The sequence below is a fragment of the Anas acuta genome, chromosome 1 (assembly GCF_963932015.1).
Source record: "Anas acuta chromosome 1, bAnaAcu1.1, whole genome shotgun sequence".
In the NCBI taxonomy this organism is placed as follows: domain Eukaryota; kingdom Metazoa; phylum Chordata; class Aves; order Anseriformes; family Anatidae; genus Anas; species Anas acuta.
In genome coordinates, this window is record NC_088979.1 from 23,430,477 (window position 1) to 23,452,696 (window position 22,220).

General features: G+C 36.9%; 1 protein-coding gene across 3 annotated transcripts in view; it reads left to right on the top strand.

Moving 5' to 3' along the window:
• The window catches only part of PDS5B (PDS5 cohesin associated factor B), a 108,684-nt gene that overhangs the window by 45,460 nt on the left and 41,004 nt on the right, over positions 1 to 22,220 (top strand). For all 3 annotated transcript variants that reach the window (XM_068672927.1, XM_068672932.1, XM_068672931.1), the window contains exons 9-17: positions 7,346 to 7,461; positions 9,195 to 9,289; positions 11,553 to 11,698; positions 12,644 to 12,795; positions 14,347 to 14,460; positions 15,984 to 16,065; positions 20,323 to 20,371; positions 21,072 to 21,211; positions 21,289 to 21,404. In XM_068672927.1, coding sequence (XP_068529028.1) covers positions 7,346 to 7,461; positions 9,195 to 9,289; positions 11,553 to 11,698; positions 12,644 to 12,795; positions 14,347 to 14,460; positions 15,984 to 16,065; positions 20,323 to 20,371; positions 21,072 to 21,211; positions 21,289 to 21,404 — 1,010 coding nt within the window. The remainder of the gene's footprint in view (positions 1 to 7,345; positions 7,462 to 9,194; positions 9,290 to 11,552; positions 11,699 to 12,643; positions 12,796 to 14,346; positions 14,461 to 15,983; positions 16,066 to 20,322; positions 20,372 to 21,071; positions 21,212 to 21,288; positions 21,405 to 22,220) is intronic.

Genomic DNA, 22,220 nt, shown 5'->3' on the forward strand with positions numbered 1-22,220 from the left:
ATTTGAAAAGAAATAAATCAGTTTCTTAAAGTATCTGTTTCAGTAGTATCTTTTTTTTCTCAGTTTGAGCCATTTTTATCAGCTCTTTGTAAATTCTTTTGACTTGTCTAAAAAAAAAATCTTTTTACTAGTAAGGAATGATAAATGGCTGTTTTTGTACAGCTGCTAAAATTTCTCTTTTCTTTTTAAATACGCTGGCCATGTCATATGAAGCCTGATGAACAATGGAGATCAGCTCATTGGGCATAGGGTGTTAAAATAGATTGGAAAGAGTAATTAGTAATCCATATAAGGAAAGAAAAATGTGATGTGGCTTACCAAAGGCAAAGTCTGTAGGGACTTGATTACTGGCAATTTAAAAAAAAAAAAAAATTAAAAAAAAAAATCCAACTTTTGGGATGTCATTTGACAACAAAGTGGTTAATTCTTAACTAAACATGAGAAGACAGGAATTCCTGGAAGTATGATAATATTGTTAATGACTTGGAGGGATTGCCCTTGGGAAAGTCCTTGTGTGTGTTCTAACAATATACATATTTTACAACTCATTATTGAGGGCTTAAAGAGGAATATGGTCGAGTTTATCCATCCTTCCTTCCTTTTTACTTGAGGTGCATCAAGGAGACACTTGATCAGGTTTTGGAGATATGATTATTGAAGAATCTTGTTCTGTGAATGGGATGAGTCAGTTTACACTGAGGGGAGGCTTTCCAGCTATACTTCCTCCACCCAAAGTAAAATGCTCGCTTATCATAAATTAACTTGTAGTAATGTTGTCGAGACTGAGATGTATGCTGCCACTTATGTCCTCCCTTGGAATGGCTTAAAATACTGAACTGAATATAAAAAGATGGGTGCTGATAGAGAAATATTTCTGTGCTGCCTGCCTTTTTCTAGTTCTGTGCACACATTCCTCCTGTGACCCCCCTCCTCCCATTTTCTTGTGTTTGGCACTGCTGGGAGGCTTTTTTAGCTGTAGTTCTGCCATGAACAATGGGTGCCAGGCACTTCTGTGCCACACCAGCCACCTTCCTCTTGTCTCAATGACATTAATTTCTGGAGCTCTTTGACCACGTGCTTAGCGAGCTGGTACTAACCAGCATGAAGCAATATCAGCCAGTAATGTCTTTGGTTGGAGCGGAATGAGTTTCAAGAGATCCTTGTCTTCATGGGACGAAGGATCTTAGGAAAGTTCTAGACTATCTCTTTTTAATGTAGACAAAATCAAGGGATTTCCTGTCAGTGACCAAATAAATTTTGGGCCACAAAAGGTGGGGTTATGAAACTGTTAGTATAGAACTTGTGGCAGAGCTTAGGTCCCTCAGTAGTTCTGTTGTGCATATTTACGATTTCGGATCTGTATTGGGTTCACATGGCAAGGGTTTGGGAGCAGGGGGTTTGCAGGGTGGCCTCTGTGAGGAACCCAGCAGCTGCCCCATGTCAGATCAGAGCCAGTTTCAGTCGGCTCCAAAGGGACCCACTGCTGGCCAGAGCTGAGCCAGTGAGCGATGCTGGTTGGGCCTCTGGGAGCAGATTTAAGATAGGGACAAAAACTGCTGTGCAACAGCAGTTGGGAGGAGGAGTGAAGCAGCCCTGCAGCCCCCAGGTGAGTGCAGCAGGAGGGCAGGAGGTGCTCCAGGCAGGCAGCAGCAGTTCCCCTGCGGCCCGTGGAGAGGCCCCTGGTGGAGCAGGCTGTCCCCCTGCAGCCCATGGGTCCCACATGGAGCAGATCTCCACACTGCAGCCCCCCCATGGGTGGAGGAGCCCCCGCTGGAGCAGGTGGATGTGGCCTGGAGGAGGCTGCGGCCCATGGAGAGCCCCCGCAGGAGCAGGCCCCGGGCCGGAGCTGCAGCCCGTGGAGAGGAGCCCACGCAGGAGCAGGGGGCTGGGGGGAGCTGCCCCCACCCGTAGGGGACCTGTGCTGGAGCAGTTTACTCCTGGGGGATGGACCCCATGGGACGGAGCCGTGTGGGAGCAGTTCTTGAAGAGCTGCTGCCTGTGGGCAGCTCCCGCAGGCTCAGTTCGGGAAGGACGGCATCCATGGGAGGAACCCCATGGGGAGCAGGGGCAGAGAGTGATTGTGAAGGAGCTGCGGAGATGAAGCGTTAGAAACTGTCCACAGCCCCCATTTCCCTGCCTTGCTTGGGGAAGGATATAGAAGAAGGTGGATGGGGAGGGAAGGTGTTTTTTGTTCACTTTTAGGTTCTTACTGTTCTAGCCTACTAGCAATAGGCAGTAAATTAATCTCCCTATTTTGAGTCTGTTTTGCCTGTGCTGCTAATTGGTGAGTGATCTTGCTGTTCTTATTTCAACCCTTGAGCCTTTTTCCATCATAATTTCTTCCCTTTCCCATTGAGGAGGGAGAGTGAGAGAGCAGTTGTGGTGGATGGATTTCAGCTGGCCAGCAGGGTAAAACCACCACAGGATCTAAACAATGTGGCCATCTAGTGTTCAACCACCTTGCCACTTTGGTACAAATACTGACCATTTGGTCAAGATGACAGGTAACTTCAAATGAGAATTGTACATGTTGACTTGAACAAAGAATGCTCGTCAGTAAATGGTGTTCTCTGAAATGTGCAGCTTTGTGCTTTATTCTCTGCTTTCTTTTTTTTTTTTTTTAGTTTATCCCAATAATATTTTCAGTTGCTCTAACAGGTCCATGTCCTCCTTGTGCTGGGGGCTCCAGAGATGAAGACAGCACTCCAGGTGGGGTCTCACAAGGGCAGAGCAGAGGGGCACAGTCCCCTCTCTCTGCCTGCTGGCCACCCCTCTGTTGGTGCAGCCCAGGATGCAGTTGGCCTTCTGGCTGCAGGTGTGCACTGAGTCAAGCTTTAAACTGACCAGAATCCCCGAGTCCTTCTCTGCAGGGCTGCTCTCAATGAGTTCTTCTCCCAGCCTGTGCTCCTGTCTGGGATTGCTCCCACCCAGGTGCAGCACCTTGCACTTGGGCTTGTTGAACCTGATTAGTTTTAAGCCATACCATCACATCCTATATCCTATACAGTGCTTCATACACCCTTTTGGCCACTGGGGCAAGCTGTTGATTTATGTTGAGCTTGCCATCAACTGAAACCACCTGGTCCCTCTCTGCAGCACTGCATTCCATCCACTTGTCCCACAACTTCCATGTATGTACAGGGTTACGTGGTCCCAGGTGCAGAATCAGGCATTCACTCGTTAAATTTCGTATGGTTTCTCATTGCCCAGTGCTCTTGTATATCAAGATCTCTCTGTATGGCCTCTCTACCCTCAAGCGAAGCAATGGCTCCTCCCACTTCTGTATCATCTGCAAACTTACTTTTTGTGTACTCAAATCCTGTGTCCAGGTCATTGATAAAACACTGAAGAGAACCGGCCCTAAAATTGAGCCCTGGGGAGCACCACTAGTAACTGGCAGCCAGCCTGAGGTTACTCAGTTTGCTACAACTCTTTGAGCCTAACCATTAGACAATTCTAAGAGCTCTGCCAAATTAACCCCCCCCCTCTGTCCTGTGGTAGTCTGTCCTTCCCTTCTCCCACCATCCCCCCTCTCACCCCCAATTCACTGCCTGCCCTTCATCCATATTATGGGTAATCCTGTCATGACAGGATATCAAGTTAATAAGGTATTCCCTTCATGAAGCCACATCAGTTTTAACCAGTCAATGCATTGAATTTCAAGCACTTCTCAATAACTCCTAGGATGATTTTCTCCATAATTTAATCAGACACCAAGGTGAGACTGACAGGCCTGTAATTATGAGGGTCCTCATTCTTGCCCTTCTTGAAAACTGGAGCAATGTTTGCTAGCTTTCTGTCAACTTGCACCCTTCCCAGTCTTCCAGAAAGATTTCACAAAAACATCAGCCAGTATTTTCAGTACCCTGCGATGAATACCTTTGGGTTCTATAGACTTACATTCAGCAAATGCCATTAATCACTCCCTAGTCGCAGTCCTCCAACCCAGGACTCCAGAGGTCCCAGTACCCATCACTGGTGTTAAAAAGCAAAGACCTTGGTGACTCCTCATGCGTATTTGGATCATCATCCACCTAATCGTGACCCTGTCCTTCCTGTTCCAGAGCCTCAGATCTGTTGTGTAAGCGCATCTGGGAAGGCAAGGTAGATGAGAAGGACCACAGACTTATTTCCATTCATCTCTATCCCTCAATTTAATCCCATTGCCTTCTGGTTGGTGCTGATACCACAGGAGACATGCAGCCATAACTTCCTGCCAAGTGGTCACCATTGCTTAACCTCCCTCAGGAGGAACGTGACCAAGGGTGTCAGGGCAAAGAAATCTCCTGGCTACCTTGCAACTCTCACAGAATCATTAAGGTTGGAAGAGGCCTTCAAGATCATCTGGTCCAACCATCACCCTACTACCAATGTTGCCCACTAACCAACGTACTCCTCTTGGCATACAGCGGTTGCTGCTGCTGCTAGTGCTGGTTTCCCGTGGTTTGAGCAGCTTTCCTGTCTGAACAGGAAAGGAGCATTGCTAACTTTTAACACTGTGAGAGCTGTGTTAAAAATCGTTTGCCTCTCATTGGTGTTTTTTTTCACCTTATTTTGGAAATGGGACTGTGGGATCAGCAGAACACCCACTGAAATTCGTCCAGCTAACCTCTTGGATGAGGGACAGCCATTAATGCCTGATCTTGGCATTGAAAAGTGATGTGTTTAGGGATCTAGCACTGACACAGAAGCATTATCAGTACAAGAGAGAACAGAAATAAAAGACTACTGCTGTATAGGTCAACTTGTAACTGAAACTGGTGTCCCTTCATTTCCATTTGATATTTGAATTTTAGAAATCACAGAAATTAAATATACGTGTAATTGTATATACGTGTAAATTCAGGGACTGAAAAGCTCATAAACGGGGTATTAAGGAATAAAACCGTAATGGATTATTTGTCTTTGTTTTAATTTTCTACTAAACCAGTGTTACCTAATGAATAAAATCAGCGAATTGTTGACTTTTATTGCTTCAGAGCTGCCTGTCCTCCTGGACATGGTAGTTAAATTTTTTGGCAAGTTTCAGGTTGCGTCCACTTCTATTCCCAAATCCCCCCAGATCCTCAGTGCTGCCTATTCTTTTGGACTTGCCTACTCATAACAATCTGACCAACTTGAGCTGTTACTGACAGACCATAACACGTAGGCAGAAGAGCAGCTGCCTTGGGAGCAGGGTATTGGGAATTAGAAATAAGTGCTCAGTGTCAGTTTTTATTGGTGAATCTTTATGGGACACTATTAAGCATGAAGAGTGCTAGATCATACCTAAGACAAAAGGTGAAGGTTACACAATGCATCAGTTACACAATGCATCATAGGACAGAGAAGGATTAAGGTTTTTCTAGAGCTTATAGTACTGATTTTTTTCTCAGAAAAAAAGTAGAGATTAAAGTAGAGTACAGGAGAGAGACTGTAATGGTGATGTGTTCATTTATTAACACAGGCTGATTCATTTATTATACAGGCTGATTTTATTACCTTAGGGTCTAAATAAGAACATCTCAAGGAGACCAACTCCTGGGAACTAATTTAGAAAGTACCAAATACTCCTCATCCATAATCACAAATATTCATTTTTCCTACAAGCAGGTCTATAAACATGAGTGCCTATAGTGTAATCAGATTACTGCCTGCTATAGGGAAAGCTTCTTCTTTGGCTAATTCATTAAAAGATATCTAAATTTTTTCTATACATCTGGCTATGCAATAAAGCAGTTGAATGCTTTGTGTCTGCTACTGCCCCTATCCCAGGGTTTCTTGCTCTGCATCTGTGTTGATTGCCTAGAGAAATTCAGAGGTGCGCAATACTTTTAATATTTTGCTGGTTTAATCAGGAGTGGATAGGATACGAGTAATGGAGGTCGGACTAATACAGGCTGGGGAAAAAAAAGTTAAAATTCTTTTAGGGCAGAGAATCCGAATCTGTTATGTGATGGGTACTTGTAAGTTGAAACTCAGGGGAAAAAAAGATACCATTTATTGCAGTTAAAGAGGGGGAGATTGTAGATGACTTGGTAAAATGTCAGTCTGAATTTGAGTCAGATAAATCAGTCAAATACAGACAAAAAGTGTTAATAACTCTGCTATTAAAGCTGCTAATATTATAAATACTAAGGTGTATTCAAAAGCACTATAGTTTCATGTACTGTAGTAATAAATCAGTGTCAAAGATTTCTTCATCCTTGTCTTGCTCTGGTACTTAAAAGGATTTTAAAAATGCTTCCACTATTCTTAGGGAGCTGAATTGAAAGAAGATACGGGAAAACTTCTCAGCCCATTTATGGTATCGAGTTAGGAGAAATAGTCAGTCTTTAAGGCTGGTGTTGTCAGAGAACTCTGACAACTACATTATGCTCTTATATCTTGGTTGAATTCAAAAGGTTGATGTTGAACTAATAAGAACGTCAAAAATGATGGAAGAGAACATTATTTGAAAAAGCTCATGTCTATTACAAGAAAGAGGAATGAAATAATAAGGGGTGAATAACAACTTGTTCAATCAACTTGACCGTACTGCCCCATTTTCAAAGAACTATTGCAGCCAGTTGGTTTTTTAATAAGCAAAAAAAAAAAAAATCTGTGAACTTCAAATATGTGTTAATTGCACAAATATTAGCGCACATTTCCAAAGCATGTTTTAAGCTTCAAATGCTGTGTGTTGTATTAAGCAAGCCTAATGCAAACCAGCGCTAATGAAAATGTACTGAAGAAGGTCTTGTTTTATCTTTGTCAGTGTTAGTTTTTTTTTTAAATACGACAGAAAAGTATCTGTTGTAACTTAGCAGTTTTAAATACAGGCTTAAATATAGACTTTAAATTCAGGACCAGGTACTGCATGTGTCAGATCTTGGGTACTCAATCTGATGTCCTCTAAAAACCTTTTAATTAAATGTTTGTAATAAAACACTGTTCCCGAGAACTGTATACTTCTATGCGTAGATAGAAGTAAAATGAGTTTTGTGAGTTTTGTGCTGTGATTAATTTTGTATAAATTTGTATATGCACGTTATCAGGTTTCCTAACAGCAACACCTGTAAACGATGGTCAAAAAGATTTATACACCTATATTTACCACCAGGCTTTGTTCAGTAGTTTTTTTTTTTATCTCTGCGTTGCATTATATTTTCACTGCTTTCATTATTTTGTCTTACAGCATTAGCGAAGGTACACGTTTGTATACAAGAAAAATCTATTATTTTTTATGATTTTTTTTTGAGTTGTGTACGTATAATGTTATTGTATAGTTTAAAAGCTGTACAAAGAACTATTTTGCTTTTTTTGGGTATTTTATTTTCTGGCTGGTTTACTTTTTATTTTTTTAAAAGTTGTGTTCATTTTCCAGAGCAATGACAATGAAGAACGCCTGCAGGTCGTAAAACTTCTAGCAAAAATGTTTGGGGCAAAGGATTCCGAGTTGGCATCTCAGAACAAACCGCTCTGGCAGTGCTACTTGGGGAGGTATATGATGTTTTAGTTCTTTTCCCAGGAGAGAAAAAAAAAATCAAAGAATTGTAATTCAGTACTTTTAAAGTCTCCTGTCTCTTTTATTTTCCTCAAGTGACATAGCTAAGTGTGGTATCCTCATGCTTTATCTGAAATCTGTCAGGTAAAGCTAGGGAGATTATTTCATATATATCCTCTGCATTTATGATTCTGCACAGTAAACAATTACAAATCATCCTTTTTTAATTCATATTTTGCAATTATCTTTACTGCTATTGCCAAAAAAAAGAGAACATTTTATTAGAATTTTTTTAACAAATGATGGAATCATTATAAAATATATTCAGTGATGGATTAATTTTAAAATAATATCAGATAACATTTGCAGTATCGGGTATTATCAGATTTGTTTTTGTGACTTTCATGTACAGTATTTTACTGGCTTCAATTTTTTTAATTATTTGTGTGCCTTAAAGGAGGTATGTAGTATTTACAATTCAGAAAACACACTTAGTCTTTTGTTTTTAAAATATTCTGCCAGTTTGAAATAGGTAATAAAGCTGAAGTTTTAGTCAGAAGGAACTTAAATATGGATACTATGGTGAAAATACTTTTGGCTTGAGTAAATGAGGATAAATCATATAAATTATTATAATTGCAGTAGATTGTAATTTAGCAAAAAATCATATCAAAACCAGAATGTCCTAAACAAAAAATGTCCTAAACTTCTAAAAGTACAGGAAACTTATTTGAGGGAATTAATTTTGTTTGAAAGTATGTAACATTTAAAATATTGCATGTAATTTAAGAATCACAAATTTGGATCCAGAGAAAGATACTTCATTGTGTTATGATGTGAAATATGATCGTGTCCAATCTGTTGTTCACAATTACTGTTTTCCATTAGTTATGAACCACATACACGTATTTACTTTTTTCAAGGATTTTAAATAAGTTGTTATAGTAATTACTAGAGAAGACATTCCTAAATTGTCTTCATTTAGAAAAGTACCTAGTTTTCACTTAAATAGGCATTTCTTAAAGCCTTTGTATTTGATAAATAAATGTTTCCACAGCAGTATGTTCTAAAATTTGCTTTTAAATTGGTTAAAACCAGGTATTTTGATGGCCTTGAAATGTGTTTTATCTTTCAAAACAACATAGCTCTCCTTGCAACAATAGCTTTGTTATAAAATTACTTTTCTCATGCTTAACTTTATGTACTAGGTTTCAAGCATCAAATTTAATTCAGTCCTCTAAAACCAAGTCTTACAGAAGTTGAATGATACATTTTAGAAGAAATTTGTACTAGGTTGGATTGGTTTGCTGTCTATCATACAGTTTAAAGAGGAGAAGAACATCACAATCTTAAAACCATTTTTCAGTTACTGATACAGAGTTCATGATTAACTAGGTGGAGCATTAGAGAAACACTGCTTGAAATGTGTGAGACATCTTTCACTAAATAGCTGTTGTCTGCCCCTAGTTTTTCATGTGTACCAGGAGAGGATATTTCCCTTCCTGTATAGAACATGAATTAATTCTTGAGTACAGGAATTTTTTCTTAAGGTAAAGAAATTCAAATTAATACCATAAAATTAGAGCTGTTTTGCACAGGTAACATGCACAGGTGCGTGGGAGGCATAAAAATCTTTTTAGAGAGTATTTGAGACTGTGTAGAAATGATCTAACTGTTCTGGTGAATGATATTTTTTCTTGTTGTAACACATTGTCTTGTTTCTAAATAGGTTTAATGATATCCATGTACCCATTCGTCTTGAATGTGTGAAATTTGCAAGTCACTGCCTTATGAACCATCCCGACCTAGCAAAAGACTTAACAGGTACCAGATTTACCATAACATTAAAATTCAATTTTAAGTCTCCTGGAGAAGTCAGGAAGGTTAGTTGTCATCCTTAGTAACATTCTGTGACGTTATGGAGGGGACAATTGAGGTTAGATTTCAAAATTGCGGAGTCCTGTGCTTTGAGTGCTGCTCTCAGGCTAAGGGGTTTGGGCATGAAGAATATCTTAACCAAAGAGAGCACCCTCCTTCTCTTAATAGTAGCTGCATTCCCAACTGCTGTTGAAATTAAACACTATGAGATCAGGCAAAATAAGCCTGCCAAACAAAGCAGTCATGGCATTTATTAGGGTGCAGAACAGAGACTTGGTTCCACAAAGAAGTGTGTAAATATTGTGCAGCAACTGTCTAAGGTATCAAAACAGTCCTTGGAACTGTGACCACAGCTCTTGGTTTCTGCTCCTTCATACCAAACACAACTGGCAGTTCAAGACCTCTGTAGGAGGAAAGCAATTGGCACGGATAAAAGCTTTTAGTATTTGTTGCTCCCTGTGACAATAAGGAGATAGACAATAAGATGTCTCTTAATGAACAGAAGTGCAGTTAAAGAGAATGGGTTGCTTTTTTCAAAGTTGATATGAAGACAGTATCTTCCCTTGATCACTAAACTCCCACTTGTTCTTTGGAGGTATTATCTTTGACTGTTTCCTCTAAGGAGGGAATTTAAGGGGCCATTAATTGCATGGGGTTGCCATCCTGCATGTTGAACATTTGTCAGTTTTCACAAATACAGGCAAGCTATAGTTATCCCATAATCCCATAGTTAATTGTATTGTTAAGGCAGGTTTTTTCTTTTTTTTAGAGGAAAAAAAAAAGAAAATAGTTTCTGGATCTTTCTCTAATGGAATGCTAAAGCTTATCAGAGATGTATTTCCAAGTTTGTTTCTTTTTTTTTTTCCTTTTAACTTTTTCCTTTTTTTTTTTTTTGACATTGCTGAAAGACTTTGTGCCCCCTCTAATGGTATCCTCTGGGAAATGTAATGTTGCTTGCCCCTTTCTCTCCCCACAATGCTTATCAAAGTCAAATTGTTCATAAAATTTTCTCGCTCACTGATGTTGAAGAAAAGAATTGTTCTGCGCAACGGCAATAGTCTTCATTTGTTTTAGTTTATTATGTTTTCATGTGGAACAATTTTTAAAAGCTATTTGATTTTTAAACTTTGTAACTTCCATAAATGCAAAGCTTCGTTTCTTGATGTGCTGTTCCAACACTTGTGCTGATTACCAGCAATGTTAATAGTCAGTATTTCAGATGAGACTTGAAAATTTTCACTGTTCAATGAACAGTAATAAGAGTGCAGTAACCTCTGGTTATTTAGAGCAAACTTTGAATTTTCTATGTTTCATAATGTTCTCAGTGTTTCACTGATGTATGCTGCATGCAGTGATCTTAATGTCTTTTTTTGTGTGCTTTTGTGCCTGTGTATGTGACTAAATTAACCTAGAATACACGGTTCTGAAAAGATAAATGAACTTTGCTAGTCTGTTCTGTGCTTTGGCAATTTTCTGAAATGATACGAAGTAGCTAAAACATTTGAGATTTATAAGCAGAAATCTTAAAATGTTGATGGTGTAAGATTTCTGGTAGTACCAAATATGTAGCAATATGCCAACATAATCTAGAAAAAAACTGTTCTGTGTTGAATGAATTAGGATTTGTCTAAATAAGCATTTTTAGCTTGGTGAAAGAGCATGCTTCTTAAGTATGTCTCTTGATTTGTCCCTGCTTGCTCTGCTCATGTGGTTCACACTGCGGAGTGTTCTGGAGCACGTGAACCAGACTCCTTTTGGAAAGCACAGAAGCTGTGTTCAGGAGTGCAACTGATGTGCTCTGTCAACCAGTTATAGGAATCTGCAGGAAGAGAGTAGCCTCTAGCCTGAAGTAAGACTTTAAAACGTGTATGTAGTGTGGGTATCAAGTTCTTAGAACTTCAGCATCTATTCAGCTCTATAGATGCAGTTCTCTTGGGCTGTAACAGTTGCAAATGTAGATTATAACTAATTATTACAAGAAATAATTTTTAATAACTTAATGCCAGTAATATAAGTATTGAGCATTCTAAGTAAATAAAAAGTTGATTACTCACATTCCAGTTAATCTTACGGAAAATTAGTGGCTTCTTATTGTCTGTACTCAAAACTGTAGAAACTCATGGTTTTCTGTTGGGTAGCCGCTAGAGAAATAAAAGTATCTGAACTTGTATTCCTCAACCGAAGTGCTTATTTTATTTTATTTCCCCAGAATATCTTAAAGTAAGGTCACATGATCCTGAAGAGGCGATAAGGCATGATGTTATAGTATCCATAGTTACTGCTGCTAAAAAAGATCTTCTGCTTGTCAATGATCACCTGCTTAATTTTGTCAGAGAACGAACACTGGACAAGCGGGTAAGACATTAAGTACTAATGGTGGCTGTGCATTATTCTTCTAGTCTTTTGTATCTTACTGCAATTAGCTTTCTTTTTCTTAAAAGCAAAGCTTCTTAAAATGCTGAGCTGATTTTAAAATGACTAATGAAAATCTATATAATGCAAAAAATATCGAGACAGTGTACTTAATGAGATAGCTTTTGCCCCTGACTGGAATGCGACATTTTTCATTGTGCTGTATTATTATTTACTGTAGAATGATAAAAAAAAAAAATACTGTATGCAGAATAAAACTATGTCACTCCAGTTGTCTAGTTAGTAATTAATAATAGTAATTAATAGTAATTTTTGAATAAAATGAGGTCCTCGTAAGACATTCTAACATTTTTCATATGAAATTTTGAGAATAGGTTTCAAACTGTATGGTAGATTACTAATGCAAATTGTTCCACCATCAGAGGTGGCTACGTTGTCTGCTTTTAATTAGTTCATTCGAAAACTGTGAATGAGTGTAGTAGCTTTCAAGCTTGAATAGCCTTGAAATTTAGTTTAGCTATGTTTTGTTATTCGGCAAAACTTAGGATATTTTATGCTTACATGAGAGTATAAACGGCAAACTTAAAATTAGTATTATCACCTGATTTTTCATTTGGTGACATGCTTTCCCATGGTGCAGACATAATACAATCTCAAGCATTCAATGCAGATCTGTGAAAAAGGGTGCTGGCTTGAACTTGTAACAATTCTAAATTCAAGAGGTATACTTGCGTAGTAGTTACCTGCATTGAAATGCTTAGCATAATAGACATAATGCGGTATTTGTCTTAGTGAGAAGAAACTGTACTTATAACCCAATTGAACTATTTTATATTGGGGAAGAATAGAAAATACTATGAAGCTTCTCTGTCTTCTCAAATTTGAGTTTTGAACTGCTAAACTGTGGTACTATTTCGTTTTCTCAAGTGGAGAGTGAGGAAAGAAGCTATGATGGGACTTGCACAAATATACAAGAAATACTCATTACAGTCAGAAGCAGGAAAAGAAGCTGCAAAACAGATATCATGGATAAAAGATAAACTTCTGCATATATATTATCAGAACAGTATTGATGACCGGTAAGTCAGCCTTTTGAAAGCTGAGTATTCTGTGGATAACCGTGGGAATTTTGTTTTTCCTTCAAGCTTAAGTGCTAACAAGAAGACAACTTGATAATTGTGTATGTTCTGATGAAATGCATAATATTATACAGCCAAATTTTATTCTTTGTTGTTTTCTTCTGCTTGTTTGAGGCCAAAAGAGATTTTAAGAAGCTGAAAACTGAAATATTCCAATGTACTTCACCACTGCTTTCATAAAGGAGGGTTTTGTTTATACTTCAGTAACTTGCTGATTTTTGTGTTAAAATCCAGTAAGTAAGACTGCCTTAACAAACTTGCTTTTGACTTGCAAGTCCAATTAGTCAATATAGTGGTGGTGGTTATGGCATCTCGCTCTGGAAGGTTAGTTTTTCAGTATGATAACGGCCAGAAATTAGAGCCTTGTGATTTGTGGCGAAATATGTCTGTCATCCCAGCTGTAGACCCATATTTCATTGTTCACATTGAAAAACAGTTGCACGTTATGAACTAGTTTGGGAACTAGTCTGCCTTGACTAATCGGTTGGTCTCGTTGTCTTTAGAGATGGGTCTTTGGTCTTCACAGCGTGATCAAATACAAATGGCATTGCAAACCCATACAAATCTTTCAAAAAATTGCACTCTTAAAATGTCACTTGCAAAATAATCGGTTATTTCTTGGTACCATGGAAGTGGAAGGAACTGTCTGGATCATCAGGTCCAATCTTATTTGTTCACAATTTCTTAAACTTCAAGATTTTTTTAAGCTAGCTGGGTTTGTGTTTTGACCACGTGATCTAATTGGAAGAATCTAGTAACCTAAGCTTGTGCATAAGGATTTTATTTTCATTTCCAGCCTAGATGTACATGATTGCAACATGGGTGTGGTTTCTATTTTATTTCACAGTCTTTCCTAAGTAACTGCCAGACCCGATCCTTTTTCTCCTGCTTCTAAATGAGGAGCTTCTATGTCATAGCAGAAGCTTCCATTAATTTCATTCATTTCAAAATTATTGTTGAATGTACCAGTATTTTACTATGGAAGCAACAGAAATGGGATAAACTCCGTGCTTCAGGAAGGGGCTAGGGAGGTGTGGAGGAAAAGCCAGTTCCTCCTGACTGGTATCTGAATTCTCCTTCCCATGATAATGTGTAATGGTCAATGTGACCTTTTTTCCCCCCTATTTTAAGCCCTGTATACGAGGTCAGTTCAAAAATTGACTGCAATACTTATCCTTTGGGCCAATATTTGAGACATCTTTCTCTAAAATCCTTTGATTTTTGTCTGGGTTAATAAATCTGATAATGATAATGTCATCTCTTAAATGTCCTACTGCTAACATTAACAGTATGTCTTCCGTAATGATATCTTTCTGTTTAATTTATGCTGAATTTTATTGGAAGTTAGGTGACTTGACTTTAATTTTTTTTAATAAATATGTCTTTATAAGCCACAACGGATCTCTAGGTGTGTCTGAGAATTTCTGAATGAACACTTTAACAATTTAAGACCGCTTTCTTGCTTACCAGTTCCTTAATGCTGTCTTTCAGGTTACTTGTTGAGCGCATCTTTGCTCAGTACATGGTCCCTCACAACTTGGAAACAAATGAACGAATGAAATGTTTGTATTACCTTTACGCAACACTGGATTCAAATGCTGTGAAGTATGTGCCATTTTCGACTTCTTGCAAAATAATTTTTAATACAGTCATTATTGTAAATTGGTTCTAAATTGTTATGAGTACCCTAAGCCAGTGGACAAAAGTTGTTCAGCAACTATTAGTAAATGGAATATAGCAATACTGTATGCTCTTCAAATTAGAGTTTGAAAAAATTAATAGGGTGGTTTTTAACAAGGTGTGGTACCCTTTAACCATAAACAGCAAAAAAATAGTAGTGCCAAAGAAATGACAAAAAGCTTTTGAGTGCATGTTAGTCCTTTTATGTCTTGAAAGAGATAGCACAGATTAGTAGCGTTGACTAGCTTCAGATCTTATCTGAAGATTTAAGAATCAACATACTCATTTTAGCAGCCAGGATAACTCGAGTGGGAAGGAATTATTTGTTTGTCTCTTCTCCTTCAATATTCATTTTACTTCCAATTTTGTTTGGAGAAGGTAATTACTTGCCTTAAAATTAGTGCATGCATGTGAATTTGAATAATGACAGTTTTGCTGCTGTAATGTTCATTATTTTGATTGAATTTACTTAGTTTTACTTTTTCATTTAGTAGTACCTAGTCACTTGAAAATTAAATATTTCTCATGTGGGAGAGTGTTTATCATAGATTGGCTAAAAAAACCACCCACAGCATTCAAATACTAGAGAAACTGGTGTTTGAATCCCCTGTGTTTCTTGTATAACATGCCTGAGTAAGTCACAGTGGTGTAGCACAGTAAAACAAAGAATAATGTATTAAAAATCAAAACTGCTACTGTTCTAACATTTTTTGGTATAGGCTAAACAAAATGTAGAATGTTTTTTTTCAGAACTTGTTATTTCAGGCAACAAATAACTTCTGCATTCTACAGTTTTCGTATGCAGTAGTATGTATTTTAAAGATTCAGTATATTCAGTTAGTTAAATAGGACTGACTTTTACTTGTGAATTCCAGAAGTTTTAAAAATGAGGGATTTTTTTTAATTCCTTTTACTATTTTTTTTTAATTTTTAGATATTTTTTAATGGAAAGTGTGCTGATTTTCAGTTTTGTAGACTAATGCATCTCTTACAAGTCCAATCACGTCCACTTTTTGCAACTTGTTCTAGTAACTGCTTTCTGTATAAGAAAAACGTTGTTTTGATGATAAAAGTCTTAGCATGCTTCTTGGAATGTTTTTAGAAGAATGATTTTAGACTCGTACAAATGACATTTTTATAAGACAGATATCAGTTACTTCCCGGTTCTTTTAAAGGCAGTGTAGTTAAGCGTCTGAAATAAAACTTGTTTCAAAATCACATTTTGTACCAGTATAGTATGATCAATTAAATTTTCCATATCATTCAGTTAGGAAACATTTAGAATTTGCTCACACAGCAATGATGTTCCATGTGACAGTAATGTTTAGAAGAACGTTTAGAAGAATGTAAAGGCTCTTGTTGGGCAGTTACGTTATTTATTAAATAGAAGACTTTGACAACTCTCTTTTTTTCTCTCTTCCTTTTCTTCTATTCTTTGTTTTTTTTAGAGCATTGAATGAAATGTGGAAATGTCAGAACCTGTTACGACATCAAGTAAAGGATTTAGTTGACCTAATAAAACAACCAAAAGTAAGTGAATATGCAATTATACTTAAAAACAAAACAAAACAAAAACTAAAAAAGCCAACCAAAAAAAAAATTAAATTTTGTTATTTCCATTACTTCTGTCTGAAGCTTAATATTACTGACAGAAAATAATTCGATTCTGTTAGACAACACTTTCAGTAAGAAATCTGTATATGTTTTATCAGTAAGAGTAGGTGTTTTTAAGATTCTTTTTAAGTGTTTGCTAGCTGCTTAATACTAAAATATGTGCTCCCACTGTTTGAGAGCTACATGTTGCCAGGATTGTTCTGGTTCTCAAACGAGAAAAAGATGGTATATTATTTTTGACCGCCAGATTGAATAATGAAGAAAAAATACCTAACATCCTGATTTCTTATCTTATATAAATTAGTAACATTTGAGAAATGAAAGTATTTTATCTTTATATGTTACTTGTTTCTCTTCCCTCTTGGAAACTTCTTAAATGTTGTGTTGGAGGTGACAGTGAATTCTTTTTTTCCTAGTGGGCATATTTCTAAAAGATAATAATTTTACTCACAGAGTAAAATTTAGATTTCAGTTATATGTATATGCACATTATCATTTAAAAAAAAAAAAAAGGTGATTCTGCATGTCATTTGGAACCTGATTATGACTTGACTTCAGTGCTACAAGTTTAATCTGTTGGTGTTTTAACAGTAATAGTGTATCTTATAAAGTGTTACTATGTCCATATTCATATATTTAGGTCTTTTATATGTTCATATACTCGAACATCACAGGTAAATTTAATGCACTTTTAGGATTGAATTATAATTTTGCTGAAATTGTTTGAACGTAATGAAAGGGTAACTGCATTTTTACAAGTGTAATTGGGTTATCTAACGTCTGCTTAGAAATGCTACTGTCTCGCAGATAGCAGTAGTTCTATGAAAATCTTGGTCTTGCACTCCTGTTTGAGTTATATTCAAGGTGATTGCAGTGAAATTCATAATTTTGCTTTAATGCAATTAAAACATGCCGTAATGTTGTATTGAATTCTTTAGTGCAGTAATTGCTAATACAGTAATAATTCATCGTGTTTCAGTGACTGCTGAAATAATTTTAATCTACTTTTTTATATTTTTGGTGTAATTTAAATAGATTTGTGTGTGATATAAAACTTGAGTTAGCTTCTTGATATATTCTGCATTTCAGTTGAAAGTGAAAATCTCAAATTTTCTCTGTTTTCAGGGGGAAGTAATGAAAGTGCTTTCTTGGTTGTAAAATATCAAGTGTCACTTAGAATTAAATGTGTAATTTTAATAAATGCCAGCATAAGCATTGCCTTGGAAGTGGGGTATTCTGTTTACATGTTTGCTTTTGTCCATGTGCTTTTCACTGCATCTTTCACGATTAAGTATTGACTCTCTACAGCTGAATGCTTTTTGTGTAACAGGAGTGCATGTGTGATTTCAGGCAGCTTGTGATGTTGCTTTCAGGCAGTCTGAGGTGCTGTTGTGGGCGACAACGCAGTGTTGAATGAGGGGATAGTTCTTAATTTAGTTTGCTGTCTATTAACATAAGCTTTTAAATATTGATTCTAGTATTGAGAAATGAAAGTGAACAAATAAACACTTCAATAATCACCCTTCAGTGCCCTATTCGACACTTCTCTAACCCCAGTTCAGTCTCCTGTCCCCTTGCCACACACAGTGGTCACTGGCTCACAGTGGTGTGGTGGTTCTTTTTCTTTTGCTGCAGCTCAGTGCTTAACTCACTGCTCCAGCCTGGGTACCTCCAGTGGCCGCAGTCCCTTTAGAGTCATGCCTTCTCCCTGCATCTCCTCTCCACCCCTGCTCAGGCAACTCTTACCCTTGTATCTGACCTTCTCTCATGTCCCTTCTTCCCCTCCTCAGGTGTCTTTATGTTTCTTTGTTTTAAATTTTCATTCAGAAATCTAGAAACTGTTTTACGTCAGGAGGGAATTTTGAGCAGGTAGTAAGGAGGGAAAAAATAAGTCAGTAAGGATGATCAAATATGGGAACAGGTTGTCCAGTGAGGCTGTGAAACCATCCTTGTAAATACTTAAAAACTCAGCTAGATGAGGGCTAGAGCAAATTGAGTAGACAGTTCAGCCAGGTGAGCTGCAGTTGTCCCTCCTAACCTAAACTATTCTGTGATTATAGATCTTTGAATTTTCCACTCCACTGTTTTTTCCCTATCTTGGAAAATTATTTTGTCGTATAGAGAAATTCTACAGGTTCTCCCCCTTTCAGGCTTTTTTTCTTTATTTTTTTTTTTCTTTTCCCTGCTTTAGCCTTTCCCCAGTGCAAGCACTATCTAGGAGATTGAATATGTGTTGGAAACTTCCCATTTCTCTTGATTATAACTTCTCCTAATTTGAGACAGAACAGACACCAAATCTGACTTTAAGCTGAGATACTTCTCCGAAGAACAAAAGCATAGATCTCATCTCTTCTTATTTTCTCCTACAGTAATGGTATACAGTTAAATAACACAGATAAACTTGCTTGTTCACATGTGGAAAACTGGGTGAATGCTGTTTTTCTGTATTAGAAGTATAAGTTTTATTTGCTGTAGATGTGCTGCTGTTCAGATGCTTCCATATCGTGAATGCAAGATGAGGTAGCTAAGATGCCACAGTACAAAAAAAGAAAATTTTTCTTCTGAAAAGAAATGCATCTTAATATCTTCAACCTGTCATTATTCAGTGGAGTTATACTACTGGAAGGTAAAATAATCCTTCTGACTCAGCTGGTTTCGTGCTGGGATGAGTGCTTAGCAGTTTGTGCAACTTAAATGTTGTTTTAATGAGACCTCCAGCCAGTACTTGAAGGACCTAGACAGTACTGGAAGAGTGGAGACCGAACCAGTACAAGGAATTCCACAGTGCAGGGTGGTTTTTGTTGTTTTTCGGAGTTGCAAGAGGAGCAAATGCAGAGATTCTGTATCAGGTGACATTATTTGAAATCTACACACCAGATGTGATTTCTGGTGTGTTTTTTTTGTTTGTCTCCCCCAACATCGTTTCTTGTCTGCACATGCATGTTCAGCCCTGACAGCGAAAAGCCTCAAAAAAGACAGCATTCTGCTGATGCTAAAAAGTGACTGAAATTTCTGTAGAAATATTTAATGGCTGGAACAATGTGCTTAGGTGCCCATTTCACAAGATATAGTGCTCACTGAAAACACTGCTTATCTTAATCTCACGGTGTATTTTTGTTATGCTTCAGCCTTTCCAGGATTGGCACAGTTCTCAAACATTGCAAGAGTTTGTACAAATCACCTAATTACCTGATTCATTTCCTTTTTATTTTTTTTCAGTGATGTTAGAACTCAAAATTCGCTTTTCTTTTGCAGTACCTCATCAACTGCACAACAGAAATTTACTCCAAAAAGTTAAAGGATGCTTCCTTCTAGAAATAAATACACACTTCCCTGTGTTAGCCAGAGTTAGTGTAATAACCAGTAACTGTTATCTCCAAAGCTGATATGGCTTGTTTGAACTTTATTTGAAATCTATGTGGAGATTTCATGAAGAAAAAACAAACTACATATGCCTGAACAAGACTTTGACCTCTACCTTGAACATTTTCCCCTCTACTCTATAATAATCTGAAGACTTTCTTAAGAAAATGGTAGTGTCTTGCAGCACTGCTGCTTAATGGTTCTTTCCCGACGTGAACCTGATGAAAAGGCCCACCACAAGTCTTTGTTTGCCTCATGTTGAGTACCTTGATATAAGGAATATTTGTCTTCTAAGCTGAGCCTTCTTTCTGAGTTCATTTGTCTTTGTTTTCCTGTGTGTAATTTTAGGCTTATCTGTCATCAGTTTTGTCTGTTTAAGGCAGTTCTAGCAATGGTGGCAGCTAAGCAGAGTTTTTTAAAAATGAAATGCTTTCCATTGAAAGCTCTTGAAAGGTGGTCATGTTCTCATTTAAATTTTTTCTCATAGGACTATCATTTTATAGTTGTAACTATACAACTGTTCAGAGATTATATAGTAGATTAACAAGTAGTAGTAGTAATAATAATAATAATAAAAGTTTACAGCACGTGAGAAAGATCGTGCCTGTGGAAACATTCTCTGTCTTTTACTTCCTGGAGCAATCTAGCATTAAATTTACTGTGGTGTTTTGGTTTCTAACATACTGATGTGTTAAAAAATGATAGGTACTGATTTGTTGATAATGCATCATTATGGAATTTTGCTCATTCAGTGGATATATATAATTTAAAGTTTTTACTTAATACATTTTTCTTTTTTGTGACTTGCAGACAGATGCCAGCAGTAAAGCTATATTCTCAAAAGTGATGGTAATAACAAGTAAGTCAGTTGAAGTATTTATACCATCTAAAAATTAAGGTCGATATATATATTTCTTTCTTCTTTTAAAAATCACTTTAGATAAGCTTATAACAAATAAGCTTTGTAACAGGCATGTGCCCTTCAGCATTTATTATAGAATGTGTATTAATTGGTGTTAACTAAGCTGATAAACTACTTATTGGCTTACCTGGTTTTGATGTGCCAGTATTGTAAGTGCTGGGAGAAGGCACAAGAGTTTGTGTTTCAGTAGTAGGACGGCACTTTGTAGGCAGAACTGTGTAACCTAAACTCTTACCCAAAAAAAAAAAAAAAAGCAACACTTCTTCTTTCTTCTGGTACACCCTTCAGGCTGGTGTACCAATAGCATTAGTACCAGTGAGAAAGAGAAAAACTTACTTTACAATTCTGAACTTCTGGTTTTAAACAAAGCTTTTTTAAAAGATGCAAACTGTTATTTTGGCAAAAATAGTACTGTTTAAGGCCAATGTGGAGGAAAAACTCAATCATGCTGCTTGGTTGGCCATGTCCCAGGTACTTTTTTCTTTACTTATGATATGTTTAATATTTATTATATAATTTATTATAGAATATTATTGATAATTGTCTATTAATATGTTGGTGTGAGTCTTTGAACTTGTGTAACATACAGTCCTGATATTTATTGAAATAAATAGTCATTTCTTTTGCTTACTTAAAGGAAACCTTCCTGATCCGGGGAAAGCTCAAGATTTCATGAAGAAATTTACACAAGTTCTAGAAGATGATGAAAAGATAAGAAGTCAGCTAGAAATGCTTGTTAGCCCAACATGCTCGTGCAAACAGGCTGAGGGATGTGTGGTAAGAATAGTTCTTAAAATACACGAATGTTTTGGGAACTAAATTGATTATAAACTTAATTGAAACTTAAATTGCAGAGGGAAATTACAAAGAAGTTGGGCAACCCAAAACAACCAACAAATCCTTTCCTGGAAATGATAAAATTTCTTCTTGAGAGAATTGCTCCTGTACACATTGATACTGAATCCATCAGGTAATTTTGTGTGTGTGTTGTTGTCTGTAGATCACAGAGTTTGAAATCAGGGTTTGTAATTTTGTCTTTAAGCACAAGCAGCAACGGATTGACGGCAGGAGGGTAGTTTTTAAGGCATATGACCTGCAATATTTTCTTCTGTTTCTCTTAGCTTAGGGGTTTCCATTCAGAGTGTAGCTGTACAAACAATTGATTTGTCATTCAGCACAGCTGGAACAAACTGTCAGTAAAAATGGATCTGTTGCTGATGGGGAAAGTTTGATTTGTGAGCGACTGACTTACATTAAAAGGAATTTCTGTCCATGGCTTTTAAGTACTTGAGCTTTTCAGTTTCTGCCTGTCACATATACAATGTAATGGAGCCATTGAGACTTCATTTAAAAATCTTTTTCAGAGAAGTTCCTAACATAATTTTTCTTTTGATCTTGGATTAAGTATAATGCATACCTAGACTTTTTTCAAATTTGAAAGTGCATTTAAAAAAAATCATGGAAGCAATATAAAATGTGCATTTAAAGTAATACTCAAATTGTTGGAAAGTTTTAATACTTGTTTCACCATGTACCAATTGACTGACCCCCGTACAGTAAACACGGGGGAAAAAAAAATAAAGTAAAAAGTATATATTTTCAGTTTCTCCACAGAATTGGTCATCCTCCATCTCTGTAAATTATCAATAACTTTCTTCTTCATTTTTGAGACTGTCAGGCTGTTTTGTTTTGCTATAGATTGTTATTTGTGTCCAATTAGGAGTAGAAAAAAATGGAAAGTCTGAGTAGGTGTCTCTTTGCTTCCACTGATTATAAATATCCCTTA